The 13,850-nt window shown below is 44.2% G+C and overlaps 2 protein-coding genes across 2 annotated transcripts; one reads left to right on the plus strand and one right to left on the minus strand.

Annotated features, from left to right (window-relative positions):
• Positions 1-5,887: 5,887 nt before the first annotated feature.
• Positions 5,888-6,703, plus strand: LOC125529514 (uncharacterized). Its single transcript, XM_048712912.2, has one exon. It carries the CDS (start codon positions 5,933-5,935, stop codon positions 6,497-6,499), a length of 567 nt encoding a protein of 188 aa, XP_048568869.2. The 5' UTR covers positions 5,888-5,932; the 3' UTR covers positions 6,500-6,703.
• Positions 6,704-11,879: 5,176 nt separating this feature from the next.
• LOC125549510 (uncharacterized) lies at positions 11,880-12,640 on the minus strand. The gene has a single exon (XM_048712913.2). The coding sequence runs from the start codon at positions 12,606-12,608 to the stop codon at positions 12,144-12,146; it is 465 nt and encodes a 154-aa protein (XP_048568870.2). The 5' UTR covers positions 12,609-12,640; the 3' UTR covers positions 11,880-12,143.
• Positions 12,641-13,850: the final 1,210 nt, after the last annotated feature.

Below are 13,850 nucleotides of genomic sequence, written 5' to 3' on the forward strand. Positions count from 1 at the left end.
GATTCGCAGAAAACTTGAAATTCAAGGCCCAGTCCACTGTTCAAGTTGCTCACTAGTGTAGCATAGAGTTCTAGGTGGAAGTTCAACTTAACAGTCTCCACTGCAGTACCGGTATATAAAACAGTGTTTTGGAACCAAAGGCAAATTTTTGTGTGCCTCTGGGATCTGGTGGGGGATTGCTGGAATTTTGTCTATTTTGGGCCTAGTCCAATAGCAGTTTCAGAAATTCCTAATAAATCCTAGAGGCCCACGCAGCCCATTTGTGCAAGGCAAGAGGTGGAACAAAAGTTTAGTCCCACATTGCTAGTTTAGAGGGAGTTGGACCTCTTTATAAGGGAGGTTCTTTCCCCACATGTATGAGCATGAGAACAAGAGGGACATCCACACGCGTTCCTACTCCGCCGCCCGCCTCGCCACGCCACGCCTCGTCACAACGCGCCGCGGGTTGCGGGAATGAGCCGAGCCGATGTGCACGCCTCTTCGGCCGCTGCCTGTTCACTTCATCTCCCTTCGTTGCTTCACCTCCCGCCGCAGCCTCTTCGCGTCCTTCTCCTGTGCCTATATAAAAGAGGTCGCTCCTCTCCAGAGGGACACACCAGAAGATCCCCTTCCTCTCGCCACAAAGTTCCTGAGCACTACGCTGCTGCTACGATCTTTCCCATCCCGGCTTGCGGCGTGCACCGCAGGCCGGGACAGTAGGCCTCCGAAACCGCACCTTTTGAGTCCTGTACGGGAGAAGGGTGATAAGGTTTTTGGGGAGCGCTCAACGCGACTACTGGCTGCTTCATCACGGATGATCCGGTCGCCGACGACTTCTTCCCCACGTGCACGACCTCCTCGACGACATGGCAGGCGAGGACACCGACCCCAAGTCCAGCGCTTCTACTGCTGCTGTCCCGTACGTGTTCTTGTCTTTCCTGTTAAAGGTTCTGCCGCAGTTCCTTGTTCTAGTCCTTGTCCTACACATGTTAGGTTCTACTTCATATATGCTACATGCTATACTGTCTGCTTTACATATGATAGGCTACGGTTCATATATGCAGAAGCTATTTTCCTTCTCTCTGTCAGAACGCATGACTTGTTTTATCTCTACTATATTAGTCATGCTTTATCTAGTATTTCTGTTAATAAAATCATTCAGTAAATTGCTCATATTTCCAACAATTATGTCGGTGGGGTACCATGTTTATGTTTATGGTGACGAACCTCCTGTGTGGCTCCTCCCGCCAGATATGTAGCATGTCAGGATTACTTACTAGCTTCAATGCATTATACATGTACACCGTTCATTGTGCATTTTTATTATTTCGAGTAGATTTTGACCAACGTTCAGTTCAACAACTCACTATTATGTGACAGAAATTGCTGATTGAGTTCATGCTCGCTTTGTTTTCCATTATGATTTTATAACTCTAAAACCATCTGTCCAATCACGCAGGCAGACAAAATGTGTTTTTTTTTCATCAAACAGATAAAAACTCATGACATCTTGACACGTTAAGGATAAGATGATCATTTTGTCGCTTTGTGTTATTATTATTCATACATAGCTCAAGCTTCTGGATACATAGGCATTCGGCTCAAGTTCCCATGTTAATCTGGAGAAAAATATAAAAGATCCACATTGCATTTCCTCAGGTCTAGAGGTGCCCAAGGAGACGTTCCACCGGATCTCACCCTTTCCTCTCGCGATAATGGTGGCTTGACGTCATCACTGCCGCTATAAAAGTGCGAGAAGGGCAGATCCAAATCATCATCTCAGCCGCCTAATCACATGAACTAATGGTCTATGGTCTGTCTGTTTTTAACGCTAGCAAGCCACTAAATCCATCGACTAATAGTACATGCCCCTTCAATTAAAAAACTACTCCACACGAACGAACCATGATTTCTGTCCGCTCCTCCTGTGTATCCTCCGCCCTCTCCTCTTGTGCGCCGCCCGCTCCTTCTGTGCTGCCCAACGGACGTGCCAGCAAGAGCTGCCACCACCGCCTGCCAATCCTTCGCTCCGCCGCCGCTCCAATCACCGTCGCCGCCTGCTCCAGTTGGCATCTGCCACCGCCCGCTCCTTCTGTGCTGCCCAGCGAATGTGCCAATACGGGCTGCCACCGTCGCTTGCTTATCCTCCACTCCGTCGCCGCTCCAATCTCCTGTCGCCGCCCGCTGCAGTCGACCTCTACCGCCGATCCTCCGCTCCTCCGCCATCGCCACTGAACTCGGCTTCCGTCACCGCCGACTCTGATCCCCCACTTCGACGCTGGCCACCTATACTATGAGGCCCTCGCCATCAAGCCGGTTAACTTTCACCATGTATCTTTCTCACTCTCTGTATCTCTCTGATCCTCCAAATTGATACTTGTGATTCTGTTTTTCTCGGTATCTCATGAGGCCCGGTATATGTTCCTTCCACACAAGAGAAAATTCATTGATGAAATGATTATAAGAAATTTCTACAAAGCAATACCTTGTGAACTTTTCTAGGATGTTTTCTATGATCCACTAATATCTGAAGTTCAGGCAATCTCACTAAGATTATTTCATATGTTATTTATTTGCCTTCTCCCTGCTAACAGATATTTTATTTCTACTGGTTCAAAACATTGGCAGTCATCGGCATTTGCAGCAGCTAAGGTATTATTCATTAGCAGCGGGGGCGTCGGCGATAGGTAGGGAAACCAACTTAGAAACAGAATGAGGACAGATGTGTCATTTCATAAATGTACAATTGAAAAGATGTGATTTTTGTGAACTAAGCCAATAACATATTTCTGAATTGTGAAATAATAACTACGGAAAGTGAAATTGTAATGTATGATTGTGAAACTGATTATTTGAAAATATGAAACAATGTGTTTCAAAAGTGTGTAAATGTGTCATTTCACTAATGTACAATTAAAAAGATGTGATTTTTGTGAACTAAGCCAGTAGCATATTTCTAAATTGTGAAATAATAACTACATAAAGAAAAATTATAATGTATGATTGTGGAACAACTTAACTCAAAAATGTGAAATATGTCATTTCACATAAGTAAGTGCAAAAGAAAAAGATGTGATTTCTGTAGTCACTATTTCACAATTCAGGAACTACATTTCACTTTTCATTGGCTTGTTTCACAAAAATCAAATCTATTATATATTTTTCCAGTGATAAATATTTGTTTCACATAAAAAAAGTGAAGTTTTGAAATTTAAACGTGTAAATATATCCAAGATTGGCCTAGTTCTAAAGGTATTGGTGCCAGGAGTTCAAATATATAAATTATTTTAAAAACAAACTTATGGCTTCAAAGATATGAATGATTTAGTTTAGCCAAGACAGAATTAAATATTTTTGATGTCGATATATATGTATTTGACTCTAGAATTTCCTACTTCGCGAACGATCCCTGGATGCTTCAGCATTTTTGAACTTTTGCTTCGTAAAAATGAAAACAATTGCTAGAGGGCAGACTCGAACCCACGACTAGCCAATTTTTGATGCCTTTGCCACTAGCCCACTACCTGTCTTGTTGTTATAGAAGAGATGGCGGCTGTTTAATCCTACAATAAGCGTTTGAATTCAAACATTTCAAAATATTCGAGATATTTTGCTCGGTACGAGTGTTTCTCGAGGGGAAACAGTAACCGTGCGAGATCACGAAATTTCGCTCGGTACCCAAAACGTGGGTCAGGACATTCATTTCGTATATCAAAAAACGAGAAGGAAAAACTAACGAGCGCGTGAATATTAAAGCATGCAATGAACCACGGATTCTTCACTGGTAGGTGCCGCTAACGCGCAAAAGGAGTTTGCGTCTCACATCCTTGTGCAACTAAAGCTGGAAGTTGTTGGAAGTGAACAACCGCCGCTCATGAAGTGAAACGTAGAATTGAAGAATCCAACCTAACACTAGTAGAAAAGGGGGCAAAGGTCCAGGCCGGGTCAGCCCATTAGTCCCAGTTCAGTCAAGAACCGGGACTAATGTGAGCATTGGTCCCGGTTCGTGCGGCTAAGGCATTAGTCCCGGTTCACCTGAGCCCTTTAGTTCCGGTTTGAGGCACGAACCGAGACTAAAGGGTGCGATGCCCTTTAGTCCCGGTTTGAGACACAAACCGGGACTAAAGCACCCTTTAATCCCGGTTTGTGTCTCAAACCGGGACTAAAGGTCTCATTTTCAAACTCTACCCCCCCCCCCACCCCCTCGTGGATCGCCTTTTTTGTTTCGAAAAAATCAAAAGAAAATGATAAAAACTTCAAAAAATAAAATCCTTCGAGAGGTAGTTATATTACTACATCTACTAGTAAGGAAAATTTAGAAACTTAAATTTGGACATGTTTTGCAAAAAAATATATGGAAAATGTAAAACGGCTATAACTTTTGCATAAGATGTCGGAAAAAAACGTATAATATATCAAAATGTTCAGAACGAAAATCCTCAAATTCTAAAAGGAAAAAAGTTATGCTCAAATTTCAGTTTTTTTTTGAATTTTTGTTAAATCTGGTCAAACTACTTATTTAAGAAGTATTAGTGTTACTAAATAATTATTCAAGAATATTAGTGTTACTAAATAATTATTTCAGTTTTTTTGAATTTTGGTCAAATATGGTCAAACTATGGTCAAACAATGGTCAAACTATTTATTCAAGAAATATTAGTGTTACTAAATAATTATTTTAGTTTTTTTGAATTTTGGTCAAACTATGGTCAAACTGTGGTCAAACTAGGGTCAAACTGTGGTCAAACTATTTATTCAAGAAATATTAGTGTTACTAAATAATTATTGTTTTTTAGAACAATAGTTTCAAACTCAAACAGTGAAATGTGTGACTACATGCTCAAACTAAATTCCCAAGGGTTAATAGGATTGACATCTAACTATTGTCAGGAAAACAACAAGTGCAGACTTGAAAACGAGGAAGAATAGAACCCGGAAGTTAAGCGTGCTCAGGTTGTAGTAGTGAGAGGATGGGTGACCGTTCGGGAAGTTAGATGATTTGGAATGATGAGGGGTGATTAGAGATAGTAGTGAGAGGATGGGTGACCATTCGGGAAGTTAGATGATTTGAAATGATGAGGGGTGATTAGAGATTAAAGGTTAAATTGAGCAGTGATGAGGAGTGATTAGAGATTAGAGGTTAAAATAATTCAGAAATTTAAAAATAAAAAAATCAAAAAAAAATCATAAAATTTCCTTTAGTACCGGACTAAAGGTGGACCTACAGGCAGCGGCCATGTGGAGGGCCTTTAGTCCTGATTTGTATAAGAACAGAGACACAAATACACACGAAAGAAGACTGGTTCCATCACATTTATGTATTTGTTATGACCATCACGGAAGCAAATGAGAGAGGAACCAGTCAACCGGCCGGGTCAGTTTATCATCTCGGTAGTCCTCTGATCACATCCTCGTGAAGCAAAAGCTGGAAGTTGTTGGACGTAAACAAACTTGTACTTAGTACGTACTATTCTACTCTCGTTCTGCACGGCTTCTCTCCCAAAGAGGTTTGAATATGGGCGCCAAATCGGTCAAAAAGCCGCCCAATTGATTAGATCAGTCACATGCTTTGTTTTGCACGTCTTCCGCTTTCAGTTGTGCAATGCGATGGGCGTGCTTTAGTAATGGTACTGAATTACTACCATTACTAAGCAAATAAGAGAATGACCAGTCAATTGGCCGGGTCACTTTATCCTTGTGAAACAAAAGTGGGAAATTGTTGGAAGTGAACAACTTGAACTTAGCACATGTTGCATTCTGGCATTCTGGCAGCCAGAATGCTATTGATCAGAAAGCTACCCAATTGATCAGATCAGTCACATGAGTTCTTCTGGCACTCATCACGCTGCTTTCAGCTGTGCAATGCGATAGGTGTGCTTGTCTGTTACCCACCATATATACTTTATCCGTTGCTCGGGAGAAGAGATGTACGTACCAACCCTTTTGATTCGCCATGGCCGCCTTCCGCCTCCTCTTCCTCGTCCTTTCCTGCGTCGCCGCTGGCTGCAACAGTGCTGTCGCTGTCGCGGTCGACGACCAGCCGCTGCCGCAGCAGGAGTTCTGCATGGCGTCGTCTTCTTCGTGCCCGGAAGCTGCCGTCGACGCTGAGCCGCTCAAGGAGGAGACCAGCGTGATGTACAAGGAGAAGGCCAGCTCGTTCTTCAGACATGATGGTCGCACCATCAAGGTCGACTTCGTACTCCCCGCCAGCAACAGCATAGTCGCCGCTGGGGACGAGGACCTGCAGCTGCGGCAGGAAGCCATGGCGCAGGCCATTACGGTCCTCTCCCGCTACAGCCCACAGACCACCGACCAACAGACGCTCAAGCGGGCGATGGGGGTGGTGAACCTCGAGGCTCAGCGGTGGAAGCCCATCTTCAGGGCCGTCAACAGGGTGCTGGAGAGCGGCGCCGACGACCGCACCAAGGAAGAGGCGTTCACCCAGGCCAGGGTGCAGCTCAACCGCGACCTCGGCCAAGAAGGTCCCAACGCCCTCAAGCTCGACTTCCGCTTTCTGTGACATGCATCGCCAATTCGCCACCTCTGCCTTAATTTCTCTTTCGGCCTTAGCGCGCCCTAGATCTCTGTGGTGTTGTTAGTCGTGGTGCGCTCCCGTCCGTGCGCTGCGGCTTGTCGCAGTTGTCGGAGCTCCACCATTATTTTCCTTCGACTTCGTTCGTCATTGTGTTTGCATTTCTTAGTCAGCGAGGTGGTTATTTTCTTACTCTATTTGTTGTCCCTGTCTTTTTCATGAGTAGCAACCATGCATGTCTGATTGGTTTACTACTTCAGAGGGAATTTAACTAAAATACAAGCAGAATTAGTTGCCATTGCCAAATTTCAACAGAACTGAGCTGCTCTTTTGGCCTCTCTAAGACAGACACTAATGATAAAATGATCAAAATTGCAACATAAAAGAGAGCACTCTTGGTAAATCGCCACAGCCGATCCAAGGGAGTTACCACCTTTTTGCATGATGCTATGATCCTATTGCAGCCAATTTGTCCTGCAAGAATTAATCCATTAATGAGAGCACGGTCCTCAGCTGGCGCGGCAACATTAACAAACGGAATACCACTCCTTCCCGCTGCGACTAAATGACCATGATTATCTCTTATAGCCGTGCCCGTTCCTCTAGTACAAGAGTCATCGTGTAAGGATGCATCGACGTTAAGTTTGATGTAGTACTCCTTGGTCTTTCGCCATCCATGTTGATCGATCCCCGGAGATTGCTTCTTTTGACCTCTTGTGTAATTCGTCACCAAAGCCGCAGTTGCGTGAGTAGTTCTAGCCGGACATTGGATCGTTTCACTGCGAGTTGCCAGCGAGCATTCCCACCAAATATACCAAATGGCTATAGAAACTAGAATGCAAAATATCTCCGGCAAGAGAGGTGTTGTAGTAGACTTGCCCAAAAGAATTCTCTCCAAGATCGACAGTCCTTCATCATCGACAGCACAAGCACCTTCAATTATTTTAGCCATCCCAAGATTCATCCAGATAGTATGCAACAACATTTGATAATAGCATCACAAACACTCTCACAATCCTGCATGCATAATGGCCGCCAGCTGAGAACTACTTTGCATGGGATTTTTTGCAATATACCCAAGCAACGAATTACACCCAACAGAACTCTCCAACAGTTTTAAAGACAAAACTATTTCCTGCAACTTATTATTTGGTGAGCTCCCGGATTGATTGGTACGCCAATATTTCATTCCATGTTGATGATCCCACCCAACATGATATGATGATTTGACCGAAAAAATATTGTTCCTATTGAAGTGCCAAGAAACAAAGGCCTCCATCATTCCCACAACCAGAGGAATTTTGAGTATACAGTTAGCACCAATTGGCTAAACAATATTTCTAAGAAGATCCTTGTCCCAAACTATTCAATTATGATCAATCATCTTTGAAACTTTGGTTAGCACAAACTCTTCTTGTAACAATGCTCCGCATGGAGCTTCTAGGGATCCATGGGTCATTCAAAATAAATCCCCCACACTCCATATATGCCCTCTTTTAAATGTTTGAACTCCTGACCATAAACTCTGCCAACTGAAGAAGCTACCTTTTTCAGTTTACAGTTCAGGAGATCCCTATTAGGAAAATATTCATTTCTTACTACCAAGGCACATAACTTTCTAGTAAGGTCACTACTAAAGGTAAATACTACAGGAAAACAACTTGCATACTATAGGACATCGCCTGAGGCGGGCCTAAATTGGCTAGCCCAGCCAGGTTGGCACCTCTATGAGGACAAAATTGATACCCTTTATGTGGTTCAGCCCAATTTAGATAGGTACCTTTTTGGGGCAAGTCGTGACCAAAAACCACCTCAGATATATATGCCTTACCAGCAGTCTTTGCCTTTTGTTTTGGTTTTGAAACAACAATCAGGGAAGGGGAGAAATCCCATCTCAATATGATTTCATTTCAAAAGTAGATTGATCCAATTTATACAAAAAACATATCAAAAACCTTAAGAACCCAAGGGGAAATACATCTTGCCTAAGCAAGAATCCAGAAAACATAAAACAATAACCACATGAGTCTGACACAAGGCCACATTTTTTTTGGAAAAGAAGGAATACCCCCGGCCTCTGCATCATTTGATGCACACAACCACTTATGAACAAGTACAGAGTAACAATCCCCAACAAAAGTAAAAAGGAAAACTACATGACCAGAAACCATAACCAACAAAAATAGGATAAAATGCGTAAACACAAATCCTAGTATGGAATCATCGCCAAAAATAGTTGTACATGTTCCATGCTACCGTCTGACATCGGGTGCACCAAGATGCCATAAGTTCCCTCACATCCTCATGGTGAAGTAATGACAACACACTGATCCATCCAAACGCTTTGTAGATAAGCTGGAAAAAATGAATCTTTGTTTTGTTAAACACAAAATCATTTCGATAGTTCCAAATATCTCAAAGTAGTTCAAAAACTCAGACCGAATTCGCGCCGTAGCATTGTGCTCCACCCTACCAAACGAGTTACAAAACATATTTGATATGCTAGTCGGCGAAGGAACACTAAAAGACACATGAATAGTACACCACAAAAGCTTGACAAGCGGGCAAGCTAGAAAAAGATGATGAATTATTTCCTCTTGGTTACAAAAACAACATTTTTTACTAGCTTGCCATCTACGCTTAGCCAAATTTTCCTTGGTGAGAATCACACCATGAAAATCTTAATCTTTAAAGAAACTTTGCTTTTCCAGACATGTAGGGACTGGATAACAGATCCAATGTTAATCCAGTCTGTGTACAAGGATTTAAAAGAGAACACACCCGAAGAAGATAGCGTGCAACTTCCACAATAGTTTATTTGTGGTTGCCCACCATAAATCTAACTTCACAGCCAAAATGCATGTTTAGATGCATAAAGTTAAGCAATAATAGAATCATGTGGGCACGAACGGCTTCTGTAACAGGCAACACACTGCAAACTGCGGTTCCTCTAGTTTTCTTCTTTTCGAAAAGGGGTTAACCCCCGGCCTGCCTCTGTGTAACACTATATGTAGCGCATTGTGCTAATTCATGCTACCATTTGGAAAGCAAATGAGAGGAAAGCCACCAGTCAACCGGTCACTCTTTATCACGTAGGTAGTACTAGCTCAGTCACATCCTTGTGAAGCAAAAATGAAAGTTGCACCTGAACCACCCTGTCTTCTCTCTCCATACGACTGCTGCAGAGAATGGAATCAATCAACCGACTCCACCATAGTACATAGTACTCACTCACATGCCATCCCTGTTACCAGCCATCCTGCACTTCTTCTCTCTCCATGCCTCCTGCATCAGATCAGATAAGTCACACTACTTGCACAGGCCACGCGCTTTCACTGCACCAACTAACTATCAGTTGTACAATGCGATCGGTGTTGCCACTGCTACCACACCATATATACTTACCTTCCTTGTTTGTCGATCCATTGCCACCATTCATTCAAGGGGAGAGATGGACGACCGATCGATTCAATTCTCCATGGCTGTGTTCCTCCTCCTCCTCCTCATGGTTGCTCTCACCAGTGTCCGCCCCAGCGACAAGGCGAGCGTGGTGATGAGGTTTGGAGCTCACACCATCACGGTCCACTTCGAAGTTCTGTAACATGCATGCATGCATGCATGCTGGTTTCTTAGTCAAGAGTCAAGACTCCTTAGAATCAAAGTTTTAAATAGCGCGCTAAGCGCCTCTTAGCGGCGGACCTCTTTCAAATACTATAGCGTGCTATAACGGAGCTATAGCGAGCTATTTAAAATATTTGCTCAAGTGTTTGAACAAAAGACTCTTAGCGCGGGACCTTTTGTAAACGCTATAGCGTGCTATAGCGGAGCTATAGCGGGCTATTTAAAATCATGCTTAGAATAATGACGCCCCATGGACCAGGATCCTATGGGCTATGCTACTCCTTTCTGCCTTTCTTTCTTTTCATGACTATTACCATTGTACGTTTATCAGGTTTGTCTGTGTGACCAAGCTTTATTTGCGTCTTCAATGTAGTAGTATTACTTTGTGCCAAACAATGTTTACGTTACATTTGGAAATAAACATTTTTACTACTTGTTGACATCATTTTCTGGCTTGCACAAAATTAACCCCCTTTAAGATAACTGATGGAAGTTCCCCTAGTCCAAATAAAAAACACAACTCAAGGACTAATCGGTAAGAAAAACACAAATTGTGCCCCAGTTGCTTAATAAGAAATATGGCGTGCAGATCCCATCAGTTATGTGGCTAGGGGAACTTCCCCGCCAACCAGGGTCGCCTTTCTGAATTTTTTTTAGCATTTTCAGTACTCACACAATTTGTGTGTACTCACGCAATTCCCTGTTTATTTATTTAAAGAGAATAGTGTTTTCCTCAAAGAGGTTCCATAATTATAGGATTTGATTGCATAGCGAACATGGACGAACATGAAGAAATCGATAATACTACACGCACGGACCAAATCAACGGGCTTTTACGGACTGAACTGCATGCACTACTTTAATTGCCCCCCCCCCCTCCCCCCTCATTTTAAATGGTGGGCCCGCCTCACTTAACCAAATCCCAACCAATCAAATTTTAATCACTCCATGATCCCCCTGTAAAGGTTCGTGCGTCTAGCATCAAGATGGCAATGGGGCCTCAAAACCCGCGTCCCCGCGGGTTTTTATCCTATTAGGGGATGGGGATGGGCGACTTTCTATCCCCGCCGGGCTGCTCGTGGGTACATTATAAAACCCGGCATGTTTCACGGGTTTAAACCCGTTTGAGTACTACCCGAACCCGAAACCCGACAAAACCCGTCAAAATACATTATTTAGCACGCACCGATCCATCTTGACTCAAGTGGCCCAAAGCCACAGTGCGCGAGCAGTCGAGCCCCACAGCGTCGAGGCCCTAGAGTACAAACAATCCCCTCGCTCGGTCGCTGCAGTGTTGCTCGCTCTTTAGGACTCTCTCTCCCGCACAACACGACACCTAAACCTAAACCTAGGTCCCCAGCCGTCGCCTGCTGCTGTAATATGCTCCTGTTTTTCTTCCAAATGTTGCTGTTTTCTTTGACTGCTCGTGGGGACGGGTTCCCCGTGGGTTTTGAAAACCCGGTGGGTTTAGGGGACAGGCAAAAATTTAACCCCGTGCACGTTGATGGGGACGGGGACGGGTTTGTGATTTTTTCGTGGGGATGGGTTTGGCCAAGCAAAACCCGATGGGTTTCGTCCCCGTTGCCATCTTGAGTCTAGCATCGCTCGGAAGAAATACATGGACTCCATGGCCGATCCAGAGCACACTATGTATGCAAAGTCTGGGAGACCAGAACACCGAAGAAGTTCAGTCTCTTGGATCACACAACTAAATAAGTCTAGCTCGTGTTTGTTGCTTGGAATAATCGATCGACAAGACATGGAGAAAGTGATGAACACAGAGAGTAACAACGAAATAAGCTTACCCACCTCGCTGATTAAGGGAACACAAGCTACAGGCAAGCACAATCACAACAGGCGTCGACAAGGAAATGGAAGGCTCAAACAAGTGCGACAGGCCACAGCAGGCAGCACCAGGACTAACAACAGCAGACAAAGACAGGGGACGCTAAGGCCGAAGGGAAAGAAAAAAAAAAGCCAGAGGTGGCGATGTGTCATGCGTGCACGCAGGTCACACGTACTCGAAGTCCATCTTGATGGCGTCCGGGCCTTGCCCGAGCTCGCGGTTGAGCAGCGCCTTGGCCGCGGCGAACGCCTCCTCCTTGGTGCAGTCGTTGGCGCCGCTGTGCATCACCTTGTTGACGTTGTTGAAGATGGGCTTCCAGTACCGCTGCGCCTCCCGGTTCACCACCGCCACGGCCCGCTTCAGGGTCTCTGCATCAGTGGTCTCCGGGCGGTAGCGGGAAAGGACCTCGATGGCCTGTGAAAGGGCTACCTTCCGCAGCTGCACATCGTGGTCGTTGCCCGCAGCGGCGACGGCGCCGTTGCTGCCGCTGGCCACGAGCGCCACAAGGAGGAAGACGAGTAGGTGGTGGGACGCCGCCATGGAAAGTAAGTATACTAGACTAGTGCATTGCACAACGAGGAAGCTAAGTATATATGGTGTGGTGGCAGTGGCACCAAGAACGCATTGCATGAAAGCAACGTGATTGACTGGCAGAAAGTGTGGCCGATCGAGGACAGATGGAGCGGCTCTGGCGCCCATGTTCCAACCTGTTATGCCTGCTGCAGTTTTTGCTTCACGCGGATGTGATAAGGTGACCCGGACGGTTTGACTAGTTCTGTGGTTCCATAGTTTTCCTCTCATTTGCTTCACAAAGGCTAGCAGTCTGAACTATGTGGCCCTAGATAATTAATTGCCTTAGATTTGTTAAAATATGTTTTAGTCTTAGGTGCATCTGTATATAGACAAATCTATGACCGGTAATTTGGGACAGAGTAACAGATAGGAATAGCGGGCTAGCGGTGTTTTGCCTGTTTCGTTCAGTGCTCCAGTTTTATGCATCTAAACATGCACTTTGGGTCTGAAGTTACTTTTAGGTACTTTCGATCAACTGAAAATAAGGTTAAAGGGGAATGCTAGTAATACTCGTAAAACAATTTACACTTAGGTACTTTGGGTCTGAAGTTACATTTAGGTATGCTTAGAAATAGTTTTTGTCCCTTGATATTCAGGTTACGAACTTAGAATGTGTTTGCTGATAAGCGCCTCAACAAGAGAATCAAGAGTTGATCATGCAAGACGTTAATGTATGTGTTCAGATAGTTATAGGTTGGGTACCTTCTATATTTCTAACTTTGTACCTAATGGTTGTTCTGTGAACTGAGCGTGCATGATGTGATTTCGTTATGAACTTGGAACTTGTCAACGGATGTACCTATATGAATATGTTTGTTGCTATATGGGCTTACGGTTGTTCATGTACACATGAGATGTTCTTGGCACTTTGATACTTAATCCATTTCAATATATGGTTGCGTGCATCGCTTGATGCAGAGGCCAGATGTAATCCTTTTCGAAAAAATGTGGAAAAGGTGCTTTTTAGCTGCTATGGTGCTATATATGTGCGGGAAATTAATAGCTGCTGATTATTATTTAGGAAAAAAACTCTACTTCCGGAGTGTTTATTTCGCACCAAAAAAATTCACATTGAGGGATGGGCGAGTAGCAAACATATTTACAGAGTGTTACACAAATAATGTATTACGGACCTATGCTCAGATAGGATGATTCTAGCAACACAACAAATCAAAGGCAGCTGGACATATATAGCTGACATAACCATGTGGTGCCTATTGATTTACATCTGAGCGATGGGTGTGGGTGGAAGCTACCGCCTCGCCATGTGGCGCTGCTGCGGCATCCTCGGCTACTTGG

Source organism: Triticum urartu, chromosome 3A (assembly GCF_056163025.1).
Source record: "Triticum urartu cultivar PI428250 chromosome 3A, HENAU_Tu73, whole genome shotgun sequence".
Taxonomy (NCBI): Eukaryota; Viridiplantae; Streptophyta; class Magnoliopsida; order Poales; family Poaceae; genus Triticum; species Triticum urartu.

What these genes read in the sequence shown, in the direction of transcription:
- LOC125529514 (XM_048712912.2), top strand. Translation starts at nt 5,933, where the DNA reads ATGGCCGCCTTCCGCCTCCTCTTCCTCGTCCTTTCCTGCGTCGCCGCT.
- LOC125549510 (XM_048712913.2), bottom strand. Translation starts at nt 12,608, where the DNA reads ATGCAATGCGTTCTTGGTGCCACTGCCACCACACCATATATACTTAGC.